This window comes from Amblyomma americanum, chromosome 1 (assembly GCF_052857255.1).
Source record: "Amblyomma americanum isolate KBUSLIRL-KWMA chromosome 1, ASM5285725v1, whole genome shotgun sequence".
Classification (NCBI taxonomy): Eukaryota; Metazoa; Arthropoda; class Arachnida; order Ixodida; family Ixodidae; genus Amblyomma; species Amblyomma americanum.
Genome location: NC_135497.1, coordinates 8,280,887 through 8,298,958, shown reverse-complemented (window position 1 = coordinate 8,298,958; position 18,072 = coordinate 8,280,887). Strand labels below are relative to the sequence as shown.

The following is an 18,072-nucleotide window of genomic DNA, read 5'->3' as shown; positions in this document are numbered from 1 at the left end:
TACCAAATAGTACCTCTCGAATCGAATAGTAACAAATTTATTCAAACGTGCTGAACTGGTTATAATTTATAAGTTCTCATGCAAAAAAAGCAGCTGCTGCACGTGATCCGGCAATAGCTTTTCTTTCCTGGATGTGACAATGTTGCCAGCTGTAGAAAATAGTTTTTCTCTTGGAATTTGCGTTGCTGGTATAGCCAGGTATATCATGGCCATTCTGTACAGACCGGGAAAGTTCTGCTTGCTTTTTTCCTCCAGTACCCAAAAGGGTCTTCATCCCTGCTGCAAACTGGCACTCGAAGGTACCATTGAAATTCATCTATGTTACCTGGTTCACGGTTGTGTATCTTCCTAGATGACTTTGCAAGTTTGTCGATATTGTCCCATATGCTGGCACTAGGCTGCTTTTGTGCTGTAGATGTTGAGGGCTTAGCACAGTCACTGGGTGATGGGGTTGACGAGCTCTGCAGCCCACTCCATGCAAGTTCCAGAAGCCTTGTTTCTTGTAAAGCTTTAGTACAGAAGATGTTTTTGAATCGTGGATCACATGCCGTTGCCATGATGCACTCTTTTTGCTCATTGTGGCTAGAAAATCTTGCCTTCACACTTTTTTGTAAATTTTTTGCGAACAGTGACGTGTTGTCACCCACTGGAGCACAGTCCTTCAGCACCATGTGCATTCCGTAAAGGAATGGCATCACCGAAGACAAAATTGCGTACTTCTGCCCACTCAGGTCTTTTGTTGCTGGTGCAGTTGGCTCAAGGGCCTTGACCAGTCCAGCCATCGTTTTCCATTCCTGTGGTGTCAGGTTGGAAATCACTGTCTCAGAGGTAGCAAGTTCAAGGCAAACTGCCTCTTTGAGCTGAAGGAGACGTGACAGCATGTCATGCTCGCTATTCCACCTGGTGTCTACATTCTGGACGAGCTCCAGGAGGGGTAGCTCCATCCGCCACTGGCAGTCCTTTAGTCTTGCTGCATCTTGGGCACTGTGTTTATAATGGCCCACTATTGCATGGCATTTCTTAAGAATGGTGGGCACTCCTGCAGTTTCTTCCTTGACATCCTTGATGGCCGATTGCAATGTATGGCCCAAACACTGTAGGGGGGTACACTGAAAGTCCCGGAGAGCTGCGTGGAAATTTTGTGCATTGTCCGTCACAACAAAAATAGGTACCTCTTGCAGTGGCAGATCGCATTCACTCGTCATTGCTTCCAGGTGTGCTAAGATGTTGCATGCAGTGTGACTGTCAATCACGTGCTGGTTATTGCCCAACATGAACACCCGAATTTCGAAGTTTGAGGTCAAGTAATGGCACGTGAGACTAATGTAGCTCTGGTTTGATCTCAACATTCACATGTCACTGGTGAATGACAAAGACTCTACGCCTTCCTGCAGGTCGGCGTGAATTTGGCGCTTGACAGCACTTACAGTGTCCTTGTACTGGTTGGGGATGATTGTTCTTGAAAAAGTTGTCCGAGAGGGTACTTTCACGTACAGTGGCTCCACGTCATGCATTAACTCCTTGAACCCTCGGCTTTCAACAAAGTTATATCGCTGCAAAGAGTAATGTTTGTTCCTTAGGTGGTTCGCTATTGGTGTCGTTGTGCCCGACGGCGTCTGAAGTTTGGCGTTGCAAGTCTTGCATGTCGCTTCCTGTGGATTATCCTTGACGAAATGTTTCCAGATCGCACCTTTCATGCGATCAGCCATGTTGCTGAGACGGGCACTACACACAAACTGACACAATCGTTTTGCGCCTTGGGTCCGCAGACCTGAACGAAACAGCGCGGAGACGCGGAAAACAGAACTATAGAGACACAGAACTGTGAAGCGCTGATAGCGCGGCGGCGTGGCCACGCGTACAACCAGGAGTGGGAAACTTCTTCTTGCGCTCGACAGGCGGCGCTGCGTGCATTCATCATCCGAGCTGAGTATCTGACAGAGCATGAAAAATAAGTAATGAATAAAGCTAGTAGGAATGCAGCTGTCATGAAAAATAGGGCACTCTGGAATTACAATAGGCATGAAGTGGTAAGAGGGATCTGGAGAGGGGTGATGGTCCCTAGCCTGACCTTCGGTAATGCGGTCCTATGCATGAGACCAGATGTTCAAGCAAGGTTAGAAATTAAACAACGGGGAGTAGGGAGGTTAGCTTTGGGAGCACATGGCAATATACCAAATCAGGGGGTACAGGGTGATATGGGATGGGCGTCTTTCGAGAGCAGAGAGGCTAGCAGTAAGATAGCATTTGAGGAACGATTGAGAAAGATGGAGGAAAAGCAGTGGGCTAGGAAAGTTTTCAGATACCTGTATATAAAGAATGTTGACACGAAATGGAGAAAGCGAACTAGAAAATTGACAAGCAAATATCTGGACAGCAGTAAGGGGGCAAATTAGCAATTATCGGTTAAGAAAAAGGTTAAAGAAACAGAGAGAGCTCTGTGGAAAACAGGGATGCTGACGAAATCGGCACTGGGAACATCCCGGACCTTTAAGCAGGAAATTGCCAATGAAAATATCTATGATAATTGTAGGGGAAGCTCTTTGTTGTTTGAGGCCAGGACTGGAGTTTTGCGGACTAAGACGTATAGAGCCAGGTACCATGAGATAGACACTTTGTGCATTGCGTGCGGAGAGGAGGAGGAAACGGCTGAACTCATGATACTTTTCTCTAAAGGGCTCCACCCCACAGTGGAAAGCAGCGGGGCTGATTTATCCAAGGCATTGGGGTTTAAGGACAGTGAAGGGAAAGTAGATATTAAGCGGGTAGAAATAACCAAGCAAAGGTTATCTGATTGGTGGCTAAAATCAAGGGAAGAGTAAAATTTCATAAGCCATGGCTGGGGGCTTGAGCCACCGCCCGATTTAAAGGGTTCAGCCGTATCCATCCATCCATCCATCCATCCATCCATCCATCCATCCATCCATCCATCCATCCATCCATCACCATCATCTGTTTTATTCAGTTCAGTGCTGTTTTTGTCTAGTCACGGCATGCTTCTGTCTCTTCTGAAAATTGAACATTTCAACATAATTGTCTGCCTTATGAATGAATTAATCATTATTGGTGTAGGATGGCCTGTGACCTAAATGGCGAATATAAGAGTCGACGCTGCTCTTTTCGTGGTCACTAATAGTGACCTCGCAGGCCAACGTACTGTCATTCAGCACAAAATTTCATAGGAAAATCAGTTCCACGCGTGTCGACAGCGGGATAGATAAAGTCTTTAAAGGTGCACACCTACCGTGGCTTGTGTTGTGCAGTGGTTGCTGCCGCTCATGACTGTGCCGCTAGCGATGTTCCGGCCGCGTGAAGTGGTGGATTTTTTTCCGGTTGTTCATGATTCAGTTGCATCACGAGTGCTATTAGGTTTGTGCTATTGAGAATTCATTTCCGCCTGCTGTGCTGCGGCTGTAGATTAAAAATGTGCATCGCAAGATCAGACAACGACTACACTGGAGGATTGGGAGGAGGAGGCGGAATGGCAGGTCTTGCATCGGCACTGTAACCGAAATACAGAGTATTCGGTTACCCGAATAATAGGTATTCGATTTGCGAATCGAATAATTTGAAAATTTACTATTCGATTCGTATTCGAGTATTCGCACACCCCTAAAAATTTGTGCTACAAAATAAATATATATTTTCCTCTTCGGTCCTAAATACAAATTTTTACTTTGCGGACCATGGCATCAATGCGGCGCCGATGGTGGGCTGGTTCATCTTTGCGCGCCTCGCCGGACAAGCCACTGCTCATTGCAAAATACATACCAGGTACAAAGGAACAAGGAGTTAAGCGCTGCGTTCATTAATGTATTTATCTAGAGCTACTTAAAGCCAATGTACTAGGGATGGAAAAGTTTTTCTAATCTTTTCAACCACATAGCCAGGCAGAAAGACGTGGTTGCCGGACCCCAGTCGACCATACGACCACCACACAAATTGCTGGTAGGCAGTGTGCCTGTATCGACTGAGTAGTAATGCAGAACATACCGTATAAACGTGGATAAGGGCCACACATTTTTTTCTAGAGTTGGCCAATTTTTGGGGTGCGGCCCATATACGCGGTGTGCGAAAAAGATTTTTTTAAAGTAGGAACACCCCCCGCAGGGGGGCGTCTGCAGCTAGCAGGCGTTGGTGAGTGGCGACACCACGGGTTCCCGAGCATCCGCAGGGACATCCCCGCATGGGGTTGATGGTGAACAGTGCATCACCACGGACCCGAGCACCCGCGCCTAGCCGTGCGTGGCTTTGCTGTGCCCGGGGAAAGGGGGATCCTGGTGTTTGAGCTGATGCCGAGCGTTTGGACCCTTAAGGCCCCTCGGCGGAGGCAACACACCACTTTGGCCCCAGCTTCCTGTAGACGGCACCTCCGGCCTGACCCGACCGGGGGAAATCGGCAATTGCTTTTTCCTGTCCTCCCCTCCATCTTTCACTTTCCTATGTCTTTCTCACAACTCTCCTATCTCCTACTCGCTTCTTGGTTTTTCCTTTTTTCCTGGCGGCGAGGGTTAACCTTGTGTGACCAACTACCCTGAATTGAGTCATATTTGGTTATAGTTGAGGTGTATAGCTGGCGTGGGCAGGACTTGTTTTCAAGTACCTGTCCCGTCCCCTTGTTGGACTCCATGGTGGGTGGCTGGCACCATGACCGAAAAACTACATTTTTTTATGGCTCCCCTACTTTCAAAACCAGATCGCTCTCCCAAAAGAGGGCGGAACGAGGCAGATGACTTCTTTCAGAAAAGAAAAGTAACCTTTCCCAAACATCATGTGATCCACAGTGAAGAACCAAATAAACCGGCAAGAATAATATCCCCATTCCTTGTGTCAAAGTGCTTGACTGAAACCTTAGGCATTGGATACAAGCTCTCAAAAATGGCCAGCGGCGATCTATTGCTCGAACTGTGCGACAATGTCCTACACTCTAAGCTCTCCAACCTAAAGTCCATAGGGGAAATCCCTCTCTCCGTGGCTTCTCATCGCTCACTTAACACTGTCTCTAAGCTCTCCAACCTAAAGTCCATAGGGGAAATCCCTGTCTCCGTGACTTCTCATCGCTCACTTAACACTGTCCGTGGCGTAATATCCGGAAATGATTTTGTTCCCATAACTGAAAAAGAAATGCTCAAAGGGCTCATCGACCAAGACTTCATAGATGTCCACCGAATCAAAATCCGTAAGGACAGAAAGGAAATAGACACAAAACACTTGATCCTCACGTTCAACACCAGCACACTGCCCGACATAATCGACGTGGGATATTTGAAAGTCAATGTAAGACCATACATACCCAACCCTCGCAGATGTTTCAACTGTCAAAGGTTCGGCCACGGCTCACAGAGCTGCCGCGGTCGCAAAACTTGTGCAAAATGTGCCTCGAATGATCACCAGTCTGAAGGATGCGATGAAGCCCTGCACTGTGCAAATTGTGAAGGAGACCATGCTGCACATTCCAGGGCGTCTCCATCCTGGAAAAAAGAAAAAGAGATAATAACCATAAAGACAAAGGAAAACATTTCATTTAAAGAAGCGAGAAGGCGTTTTGTGCTTACAAACACATTCTCCTTCAAAGCCAAACAAAACTTCGCTGATGTGGTGCGCAGGGGCGTAGCACCACACAGTACTCCGGCACCTGCCAAGGCCGCTTTTACAGAGCCTATGGCGGGGCCATCGACGCCCCAGGCAGGGTCAGCAAAAGCTGCCCTGTCATTGCCAAAACAGGGACCGCCAGTCCATGGGTCGGCATCCCACAGGACCTCCCCCTGTCGGGAGAGGCCTGAAACTAACACAACCGCGGCTGCGCGGTCCTCCAATACTTCTGTTGAGGTGATGGATACAACACCCACTCCATTACAGCGGCGGAACAGCTCTCTTGAGCGAAAAAAAGAAAGGCCCCCCATAACGGGCCCACCACATAAGTAACTCCCCTTTCATTTCCTTTCAAAAGCACAAACATGTCTTTTTTAATTAACTGGAATTGTAGAGGACTTATGCGGAATTACAGTGACATAACACATATTTTAGGGTCAATGTTACCCATAGTTTTATGTCTTCAGGAGACCAATCTTGGTCCACAACATGTGCATATCCTGAAACATTATTAAACTTTTAGACACGATCGCGAGCAGGCAAATCGACTCTCGGGAGGCGTCGCAATTGTCGTCCAAAGCGGCGTCCCTGCTCAAGAAATCAAGCTCAATACAAAACTTGAGGCGGTTGCAGTCAGCATCGTCAGCTATAAACCACTGACAATCTGTTCCGTATACATTCCTCCACATCTTACACTAACAGTTCATGATCTGGAAGAACTGACAGATGAACTCCCAGAGCCATATCTGGTAGTTGGGGATTTCAACGCTCACTCTCCTTTTTGGGGAAGCGAGCGCTGCGACTCCAGGGGGCAACCAATCGAAGATTTTATTCTCACAAACAATATATTTCTTTTAAACACGGAAAAAGCCACATACTGCTCTCCAACCTCGGTCAATATGAGCTGTTTAGATTTATCTTTTAGTTCTCCATCTGTTTTTAACGATTTTAAATGGGACGTTATCGACAACCTATATGGCAGCGATCACATTCTGGTATTAATCAGTTTGACATCCACGCCAAATGTCATCCCAACTAAACCGCGACGTTGGAAGCTGCATTTGGCAGACTGGGAAATTTTTAGAGCACAAGCCCATTTAGAGGATATAGTTTTAGAAAACCTCGGCATCGATGAGATAAACTAAATGTTCACGAATTGTATCATCAATGCCGCACACTTAGCTATTCCTCAGTCTTCAGGAGTGGTGCGGCAAAAACACGATGTTTGGTGGACAAAGGAATGCAAGGAAGCAAAAAAACAACAAAATAGAGCCTGGGGCAAATTTCGCAAGCACCCTACACATGAGAACCTCATACGTTCTAAAAAGGCAAGAGCAAAAGCTCGGTACGTACGTCGCAGTGCCGAGAAAGCTTCATGGCAGAGTTACATTTCATCTATAAGCTGTCAAATAACATCAAAGAAAATGTGGGAACATGTTCGGAAATTAAATGGCAACTTCTCACCGTTCACGATTCCTCTTTTGACAACACCTGGCATACAAACAAGCATGGGGAACAGGCAGACATTTTGGGGGAACACTTCGCTGCGGTTTCTAGTTCATCTCACTATACGCAGTCCTTCCTGAAATACAAAAGTATTGCCGAGAAACGGAGACTTCCAACAAGTGGGGGTGTAACCAACAATACAACAATTTAAAGGGACACTGAGGAGAACTCTATCAATTTTTTTTTGTTAGCAAAATCTGATAGTTTGGCATTTCATGGTTTTGTTGCCGCTTGTCCGGGCGCGAAAGATGCATTTATTTCAAAGAAGTTTGGATTCGAAGTTGAAAAAGTTTTTCCCGCCCCTCTGATTCAAACTCAGGGAACTCTTATGACGCCACGGCAACTCTTATGACGTCACAGAACGGAGTGACGTGAATCGTGACGTAAACGCAGACTCCGTGATTCCTTACGGCTAGCGGTGCGGTGTGCAAACTTCCTTTGCAAGCCTCAGAGATTCGTGACGTCCATGAAGTAAAGAAAATTCCTCCAAGGTGGCGCCTCTTGTCCTAGGAAGTCATCACGCTTGTACTTGCGAGATTGGCCTGTGGCGGCGATACCTGTATTTTGGTTCTTGCTATTTTCTACATTACAAGAGCTTTGTTTTCAGGAAGAGTGGCGTTTTTGTGATCAGGAGCTGCTATTCTATGGATACAAGCCAACTTCAATTTCTCCTCAGTGTCCCTTTAATCACTCCAAGAAATCAATGCTGTACTGTCTGCCAGCAAAAAAAACTGCTCCAGGACCCGACCAGATACACTATCAAATGCTTGCCCATCTTTCCCAGCCTGCCATAATGACACTCTTGAATTTCTTTAACAAAATATTCACAGAAGGAAAAATACCTAAACAGTGGAAGAAAGCCATCATAGTGCCATTCCTGAAACCTGGAAAACCACCAACTTCCCCAAGTAGCTATAGGCCGATAGCCCTCACAAGCTGTCTCGCAAAACCTTTCGAAAGAGTCCTTGATATAAGATTAACATTTGTTCTTGAATCCCGCGAACTTCTTGATATCCATCAATGCGGTTATAAAAAGGGATGTTCAACAACAGACCATTTAGTTCGCCTCGAAAACACAATAAGAGAAGCTTTTATACACAAACAGCACTGTCTTGCCGTTTTCTTCGATATGGAGGAAGCGTATGATACAACCTGGAGGTTTGGGATCCTCCGCGACCTGGGCAACCTAGGTATCCGCGGTAGGATGTTAAACGGCCTCACTGACTTCTTTTCAGACCGTTCATTTCAAGTACGCCTGGGATCAACCCTGTCTAGGAGCTTCGTTCAAGAGAACGGGGTTCCTCAGGGATGTATTTTAAGCATGACATTGTTTATTATAGAAATGAATTCGATAATTAAAATAATCCCAAAGTCCATCCTGTATTCAGTGTACGTTGACGATCTCCAAATAGCCTGCACATCCTTAAACATAGCAACATGCGAGAGACAAATACAGTTGACAATGAATAAACTAGTGACATGGGCAGATAAGAACTGTTTCCTGTTCTCCACAAAGAAAACAGTAGCCATCCTTTCCTCGCTGAAATGAGGCATACAAACCGACCCATTTATACATCTGAACGGAACACAGATACCCGTAAAAAATTAGCGTAAATTTCTAGGGATAAGTTTTGACAAAACACTCAACTTCCTGCCTCATATGAACGCACTGAAAAAGAAAGCTACCGGATCCCTAAATATACTCAAAGTACTGTCATGTAAACGTTGGGGTGCTGACAGGACATGTCTTTTACAAATATATCACTCAGTGGTGCACTCCACCTTAGACTATGGATGTATTGTTTATGGGTCAGCGAGACCTTCATACCTGAAACGATTAGATCCAATACAAAATTTAGGTTTGCGTCTTTTCTCTGGTGCTTACAGGACGTCACCAATAAATAGTCTTTATGTAGAAATCAACGAAGTGTCACTTACAGATAGAAGAACCATGCTCACCTGCTCATACATTTTAAAAATCCGTTCACTGCCCAAACAATTATATTACCCAATAGTCACAAAGTGCCCATCTAGAACATTGTTTAACAATAACCGCTCGCTATTAGGCCGCTCCTCCTGCGTTTTGAAGAGATGTGCCAGAACCTTGGCGTACTAGATACACTACCTAACATTGCTCGGAGACGAGATCCACTACCTGCTTGGTACAATTTTCCTGCAATCTGTGATCTCACTCTTACTTAGTTCCATAAAAAACAAACTCTGCAACAACATATACTACAAGAATGCCTTGCACTCGAAGAAAAATCAGTACTTTTACGCAGTTTTATACAGATGGTTCAAAAACAGATGTTTACGTAGGAAGTGCAGTGGTCCGAGGGAAGTCGGAGAAAACAGTACGGCTTCCACAGTGCTCATCCATCTTCACTGCAGAATGTTACGCAGTCTGTGTGGCCATAGAAAAAACAGAAAACGAAAACCTTGCCAACAGTATTATTTACACAGACTCCCTCAGTATACTTACAGCTCTGCACTCTAGAAATGAAGTCACTCCTATTCTTGGCGACATCATACACAATATCGTAACAGCGACAGCTTGAGGGCAAAACATAAAACTCTGCTGGGTTCCCAGTCATGTCGGGATAAGAGGCAATGAGAGGGCTGATTTCTGCCTCTGCTAGAGCTTATGGCAAGGAAATAAAAAAAGTAAATATACCTTTTGGGGATTGCATGAAATTAGTACAGCGTAAATTAAGAGAAAAATGGCAGTCTGCATGGAACGGCGAAGTGAATAATAAACTACACTTGGTAAAACCAGTTTTAGGCGAATTTAAATCATGTGTTCACCAGGAACGTTTTAAGGAAGTGATTTTATGCCGTCTCAGGGTAGATCATATGCACCTGCTAAAAAAGCAAGACAAACCTCTTTGCGAATGCGGTGATGATCTTACTTTTAATCACACTTTATTTTCATGTGTGAAACTTGAAACACTAAGAAAAAAGTATTTTACTCAATTTTATAATGAATGCATTCCTTTTCATCCCGCACTTCTCTTAGGTGATAATACCATTGTTAACATACCTTCCATTTTTAGCTTTTTAAAAGAAGCTGGGGTACTTGATAAACTGTAAATTCTGAGCCACTTGTTCGCTTTATTGCATGGTACACCTCAGCCACTTTCTCATTCCTGAGAAGAAGGCTGAGGCTTTTTATTTGATCACTTGGGAGACTCAGGATCCTTGCCCAGCCAAGGATAGCCGCTGAGACTACCTTACCTTCTTTGCTGTTTTTACCATTAGCTATTTCTATCTGTTTTTTACCAGGCAGTTCAGTATTTTTAGGCCATCTACACCATCGACGACTTATTATATTCCTAAACATTCTACAGAAAACCATTTCTATACCTTGAACTTGGCGCATGATAGCCTTAGCTGCCTATGTATGTGCCATAAAACCCAGCACAGCACAACACAATAAAGTAGGAACACCAATCAAACAACGTCTTCAGATTCTTCAGATTCTGAGCTGTGCTCTGCTCTGGTGCATGCTCATCTCACGAAAGTCACGCAGCATGTCCATTGTCAACACACAGCCGTTGTTCCGCACTTCCATCACATAGCAGATCAGCTCTTCCAGTTCGAGAAACATGCACGGCTTGCCTCAGAAAGCGCACTATTTGCAGTTTGTGCTCCTGTGCGCTTCCTTTTGGTAGCACCATCGTCGTACACCCTTCTCATCCACCTCGAATTTCCTGCCCGCTGCATGCTCGCTGTAATCGAGAGCAAACTCCCAGCTGTGTAGCTATTAAGGTGCTTGCTGCTGTGCTAAAATTTAACGCTCAGCGGCAGCACACAAAAGCCCCAACTATGATGAACTAACACGCTACTACAACTCCCGTGCCTTTGACAGCCACAAAATCCTGTAGCTCATGATACTGATGCCGATATGGATAGCGGAAGCTCACGGCGAAGAAAAAGTTGACGATGATGATGGCGGCACCTGGAAAGCTGCCTGCGGAGGCCATGGTGTGTGCATTTTGAAGGAAATTTCTGCATGGGTCATGAAAAGTTTGGGTGTGTTTACACGGATTTTTTTTCTTATTTTCTTCGGGAAAACGGGGTGCGGCCCACACACCGTGCAGCCCTTAGACGCATTTATACTGTATAGTCAAAATTACGTTTTGTCTTTCTTTGAAAATAATATCATCCCAATAACTTAGCGTTCCGGTCATTGAGGTCATGGAAATGCACCAGGTGGTAATGCTAAACCTTCCTGTATTCGACCTCAAGTATGAACGGCCTGGGGTAGTAAGCATGAAATTCGGCGTTTTCAGTAAACCATGTGCGGCCTTGCAGGGTTCTCGGCCCGGCCTACGAGTCTTTTGCGGCAGCAGATACACTTGGCGCACGGCGGCATTATTGCGCATTGGGTAGAGCTGCCTCTGGAATAAATGCGTGTATGTTTATTTCTTTTCAGATGAAGCAGACCTCTCCTTAGACATCTGCCTGGTGTAATTGTGATGTCAAAGTGTCCACTTTAGCTTCTGAACCGGCTAAGCTAGCTTATGACCAGCACTACCCTCTCGCCTTTAGTCTCTCGATTAGAGATGCCCCGCAGCCTTTCTCCTCCTGATTAGTCCCCTTGGCATGCGGCGTGCTCTGCCAGTCGGACCAGAAACACATACGGGCTCTGATGTTGTAGACCAGGAGAGGTCTATTGATAAAGCCCTGCCCACAAAAGGGGTTAGCGCGAGGGAGAAGTGTCAGCCGCCCATCTTTGGTATCATTTTTGAAAAAGAGAGGAATTAACGTTAAAACCTGAACTGTTGCCACCAGCTTTTGAGATCAGGTGTAAAGGGCAGTAGCCGAAAGGGTACAGTGGTGCTTTCCGCATGCCTCACATTCATTTCCGCAGCCACGCACTGCATCGATATGATGCCAGCAGTTAATTTTTCTCACATACCATTGAGCTTTGCGGCGAAAACCGCTAGAAACTTGCCAGAGAAAGGGCCTACAAGGGGCAATCGCTCACTTGAGAACGCCTGAAACCGGCGAGCCTGCGATTCCGGCGTCTTAAGTGGTCATTTCCAGTCTGGCTTGTTGTCCACCATACCGTTAGGGGACTGTGTCATCTGCTACAAAGGTTTTCGAACGCTTCTAACTAAAATACTAGATGTTTCACAGCCCTAATATTAAAAATAAATATTGTTCATAACATGTACACTATATCGAGCGCAAAATTAGTTGAAGTAAACTTTCGGTCAAGTAAGGCTTTAAACCAATAGGGGAGACAACCTGGGCTAGAGGGTGTTTGTGTTCGCGTGCTACATGTTGTCTCCCTTTCCATGCGTCGCTCCATTCCGCTCGTGCCATTTCTTCCAGAGTTCTTGACTCCGTCGCAGTCCAATTATGGTGCGCTTTCAAATATATGTCTGACTTCGAGGGCTTTTTTAGTGGCTGAAACGTGAAGAAAGAATTGCATCTTTCACACATTTCTGCCGTTGAGCAGAAATGCAGTAGTCATGGATGGCAACAATTAGTTCAGTTGACCTTATTAGCATTATTGAACAATTAGTTCAGTTGACCGAAAATGTCTGTGATCAAAGAGAATATAAGTGGGTTGAAACCATTCTTGCATACACACACATCAGTGGGTCGTCTCAGAGTAAAGACTACACCCTTCCCTCCCCTGAACGGTAGGAACTGTAGCAGGAGACAGTGCTAGGCTGTCTCATATTTGGTGACTGCCCTCCACCTTGACAACACAATGGATGCCACCCCCTTTTAGGCAAAAGCTTTTTAGAGGCCACCCATATATTTGGCACATATAGAGCAGGCATACACGGGCCTATAGACGCCCATATCGCAGGCACATGTATTTCACTCCCTAGAAAGCCTCATAGCGAATCAGAAAAAACTGAGTGGAACGTTTACTTACATCTCTGCCTGCTTTAATTCTGTTGAAAATAAACAAACTACTCGATACAGTTCGGGCTGTTGGGGAGAATGCTGAAAGAGCTCTGACAGAAAACGAGATGCTTAAAATCCGTTTGAACGAACTTGAGGATCGTTTTCACAGAGAAAATCTTGTGTTTAGCAATCTTATAGATCTTTCGAACGAAACATGGGCTGAATCTGAGGGAAAAACAAGGAAAATTGTTGAGGCCAAAATGTCTATAACTTTAGCCGAAATGGACACTGAACGCGCTCATAGGATCAGTATGGCCAGAGCTTAGAAAACACAACCAATAATTGTCAAATTCACACCATAAAATTAAAGAATGGGTTCTTGATGCAAAGGGTAAGCTAAAAAAGTCGGATATTACGGTTTCTGAGGATTTTTCTGCAGCCACCAGGCATGCACAGAAAAAGCTTGCAGAATTCGCTAAGCAAACTGAGTCTAATGAGCTGCTCAGTCTGCGTTGCAACAAGCTTATTTTTGAGAAAAGGTGCTATACATAATGCCCAATGACTGATAGCTTTCAAGAAAAAGATGGAACACGTGTTGAAACGAATGCCGTTCCTCCGTCTCCAAGAGAGCTCAGTGAATTGAAGTATCGACCTGTGTAGGCGCTTCGCAATCTCTCTATCCTTTTTACTAATATATGCAGTGTTATTTGTCATCGTGACTGCTTATCTTGCACCGCCGATATTATGGCCGCTGCCAATATCATTATACTAACGGAAAAAGGCGCAGTGAATCAGTGCGCAGCAGTGATATATTTCCCTCGCAAAAGTGATACCGTGTATTTCGTTGTGACCGTTTTGGCCGTGGTGGTGGTGTTTTAATTGCTGTACCCGAGGATCTCGAATGCTTCGAAATTAATCTTGGTACTACACTGGAGATCATTTGCGTACATATAAATATTAACAACAAAGCTCTGTTATTTTGTGTGTGCTACCACACACCACGTACGCCCGTTGGCTTTTGTAGTAACCTTTGTGACATTGTGGACATAATTCAAGCGAATTTCCTGATCTCCATAGTTTTCTTTTTGGTGACTGCAATTTCCCTCACATTAACTGGTCAAACATCACCTTAGACAATGATGGATCATCTGAATCAGCAAGTTTTTCAGTACTTCTTCCAGCTTTTCACTAACACAAATAATCACACAGCCGACAAGGGTAACAGCTACCAGTTCTAGTATACTAGACCTTTTGCTAACTAGAGCTCCAGACTAAGTTCCTGCCGTAGACCACTTGCCAGGTTTAAGTGGCCATTGCTTACTGCATATCACGCCGAATTTTCCTTCTGATCAACCTGCAAGTACAACCAAAACTATTTACAATTATGCCAAAGCAAATCTTCCTTCAATTAAGGACTTCTTCCTCAAGTTTGATGAAAGTTCTGTTAACGACAATTGGTGCATGTTTAAAAACAAGGTGCATGAATTAATTGAACCGTATGTCCATCGCAGAATTATTACGACTAATAGCAGGCCCCATGATTCACCTGTTCATTAAAATGCCTTGCAAACAAAAAGGCAGTTACGGTATATGTCGGGGCGAAGTCATCGGGAAAATCGGAGCACTAGACAGTATTACGAGCTACAGCTCGCACTGATAAAAAAAAGCCTTAAAATAAGTTGGGAAACATTTTCTTAATGTCAGAGTGCCATCACTTTTATTTACTGATACTTAAAAGTTCTGGAACGCTGTTAACGGATCAGAACACACATCGATATCTTAGTCGAATCCCATCCCTGACAGTGACAGTGCTAACGTACTTAATGAAACTTTTGCCAAGGCATTTTCTTTCACTTCTAGCAAATCACTGCCGGACTATAATCCATATCATATTTCCAATGGATCCCATTTGTTTTCATTTTGGAGGCATTATAAGTATCATTGATCGTCTGAAATCCTCTTCTTGTGGTCCCGATGATATCACTAGTAAAATTCTGAAAAACGCTACAGTGTATTCTTCAATAATACTGTAGAAAATATTTAAGCAATCACTTAAAAACTGCGACCTTTCACATGACTGGAAATTGGGTGAGGTGGTTCCACTCCACAAATCTGATGACAAGCACTTATCCCTCTACTATCGGCCCATATCATTAACTAGTATTCCTTGCAAAATAATGGAACATGTTATCTTGTCTCACCTAGCGAACATCTGTGAGTCGATCAGCTTTTTTCACATGCGCACAACATGGCTTTAGAAAGTACCTTTCTTGTGGAATTCAGCTAATAAACTTTACAAACGATATTAACTTTATACTTTATCATGGCAGTGAAGTTGACTGCATTTATTTAGACTTGCAAAGTCTTTGAAATGTCTCACAGCTTACTTCTTTACAAATTAAGTAAACTTAATTTGACTGAAATGTACTACGATGGATTGAATGCTTTTTGTCTAACCGGTTTCAGTATGTGCAGGCTAACGGCTTTAACTCATCGGTTCCGGTGACCTCAGGGGTCCCCACAAGGTTCTGTCATCAGTCCTTTGCTGTTCCTTATATACATTAACGACTTTCCTAAGAATGTAACATTTTCAGTGGGACTCTTTGCTGATGACTGTGTGGTCTACCATGAAATAAAAAACACTAATGACGTTGCATTACTCCAGGCAGACCTAACAGCTGTCTCGAATTGGTGTTCACAATGGCAAATGACACTTAGCACGACTAAATATAAAGTAATGTACTCTTCGAGTCGCAGCAATTCATGCCCCGTTTCGTATTCTATTTGTCTTTCTCTCCTGACACCCGTAACATCTTACAAATATCTCGGCGTCATTCTAACATCAGATCTAACTTGGAAGGCACACGTCACATCTGTCATCTTGTCTGCTGCTTTATTCAGAGCATTGGGTCTTAAGAACAGTGGAGGAAAAATAGATTTAAAATGGGTAGAAATAACCAAGCAATGGTTACGTTATTGGTGGCTAAAATAGAGGAAAGAGGGAAATTACGGGGCTGATTTATTCAAAGAATTCCAGCTTAAGTAAAGGAGGAAAAATACAGTTTAAATGGGTAGAAATAACCAAGCCAAGGTTAGCTTATTGGTGGCTAAAATAGAGGCAAGAGGGAAATTACAGAGCTGATTTATTCAAAGCATTGGGCCATGGTGACAGTTGAGGAAAAATAGATTTTAGATGGGTAGAAATAACCAAGCAAAGATCACCTTAATCACAGCTAAAATCAAGGCAGGAGTGAAATTACAGGGATGATCTATTCGAAGCATTGGGGCTTAAGGACAGTGGAGGAAAAATAGATATCAAATGCTAGAAATAACCCAGCAAAGGATACCTTATTGGTGGCTAAAGTCAAGGCAACAGTAAAATTATGGGGCTGATTTATTCAAAGCATTGGGGCTTACCGACACAGTAGAGGAAAAATGGATCTTAAACGGGTAGAAATAACCAAGCGAAGGTTACCTTATTGGAAGCTAAAATCAAATCAAGAGTGAAATTACGTGGCTGATTTATTCAAAGCATTGGGGCTTAAGGACAGTGGAGGGAAAATAGATTTTAAGTGGGCAGAAATAACTGAGCAAAGGTTATTTTATTGGTAACTAAATTCAAGACAAGAGTGAAATTACGGGGCTGATTTATTTAAAGCAGTGTGGCCTAAGGGCAGCGGGAGAAAAATAATTTAAACAAATAGAAATAACCAAACATAGGTTACCGTATTGGTGGCTAAAATCAAGGCAAGAGTGAAATTCAGGGGCTGAATAATTCAAGGCATTGGAGCTTAGTGATAGAAGGGAAAAATAGATATTAAATGGGTAGAAATGACCAAGCGAATGTTACCTTATTGGTAGCTAAAATCAAGGGAAGAGTGAAATTATGGGGCTGATTTATTCAAAGCATTGGGGCTTAGTGACAATGTTGGAAAAACAGATTTTAAATGGGTAGAAATAACCCAGCAAAGGTTACCTTATTGGTAGCTAAATTCAGGGCAAGAGTGAAATTGCGGGGCTAATTTATTTAAACCACTGTGGCTTAAGGGCAGTGGTAGAAAAATAATTTAAGGGCGGAAGAGAGTCCTAGAAAAAAAATTTTGTTAATGCAGTCACAGTTATGAAATCTTCAGGGAACATGTATTTTTGCATGCTGATTCCAAATATGTCATGTGCAACAATTCCTTGAGCACTTATGCAATATGTTATGTAACTTTTTGTGGAGAGCTTTCAAGAAATTCTGCTGCAGGGATCATGCTAGAATGCATGCCATTGGTTTCTCTTGATATTAAGCTATGCAATAAAGGTAAAATTAGCATCATGCCTTTCATAGAAGTTGAGTTACAGGATTTTGAAGTCACTTCAAAAACAGGAATACACATTTTTCTTCTCGTTTGTGAAGCACCAAGTTCAAAACCCTGCAACTCAACTTCTATGATAGGCAGGATAATAATTTTACCCTTATTGCATAGCTTGTTGTCAAGACAAGTGGACGGCATACATTCTAGCAAGTTCCCTGCAGCAGTATTTCGTTAAAGCTCTCCACAAAAAGTTACATAACATATTACAATAAGTGCACAAGGACTTGTTGTACATTAAATTGAATTCCATATTTTGAATTAAGCCATTGCGGTGGCTGTATGGCTATGGCGCTCGGCTGCTGGCTCGAAAGACGTGGGTTCGATCCCGGCCGCGGCGGTCGAATTTCGATGAACGTGAAATTCTAGAGGCCTGTGTACTGTGCGATGTCAGTGCACGTTAAAGAACCCCAGGTGGTCGAAATTCCCGGAGCCCTTCGCTACGGCATCTCTCACAGCCTGAGTCGCTTTGGGACGTTAAACCCCCATAGACCATAAACCAAATAATATTTTGAATCAGCACGCAAAAATGCATGTTCCCTGAAAATTTAATAATTGTGGCTTCATTAATAAAATTTTTATTCTAAGACCAGCTTCCCCCCTTAAACGAATAGAAATAACCAAACAGAGGTTACCTTATTGATGGCTAAAATCAAGGCTAGAAGGAAATTAAGAGGCTGATTTTTTCAAAGCATTGGGGCATAGTGACAGTAGGGGAAAAATAGATTTTAAACGGGTAGAAATAAAA

General features: G+C 43.7%; 1 protein-coding gene across 8 annotated transcripts in view; it reads left to right on the top strand.

Annotated features, from left to right (window-relative positions):
* The window catches only part of LOC144109669 (cyclin-dependent kinase 14-like), a 223,840-nt gene that overhangs the window by 197,661 nt on the left and 8,107 nt on the right, over positions 1-18,072 (top strand). The window contains exon 14 of one of the 8 annotated variants that reach the window (XM_077642522.1): positions 10,967-11,207. The exons of the other annotated variants lie outside the window; for them this stretch is intronic. Within the exon in view, the coding sequence (XP_077498648.1) occupies positions 10,967-11,038 (72 nt within the window). The 3' untranslated portion in view covers positions 11,039-11,207. Of the gene's footprint in view, positions 1-10,966; positions 11,208-18,072 lie in introns of those variants that run through there. 8 annotated transcript variants of the gene reach the window in all.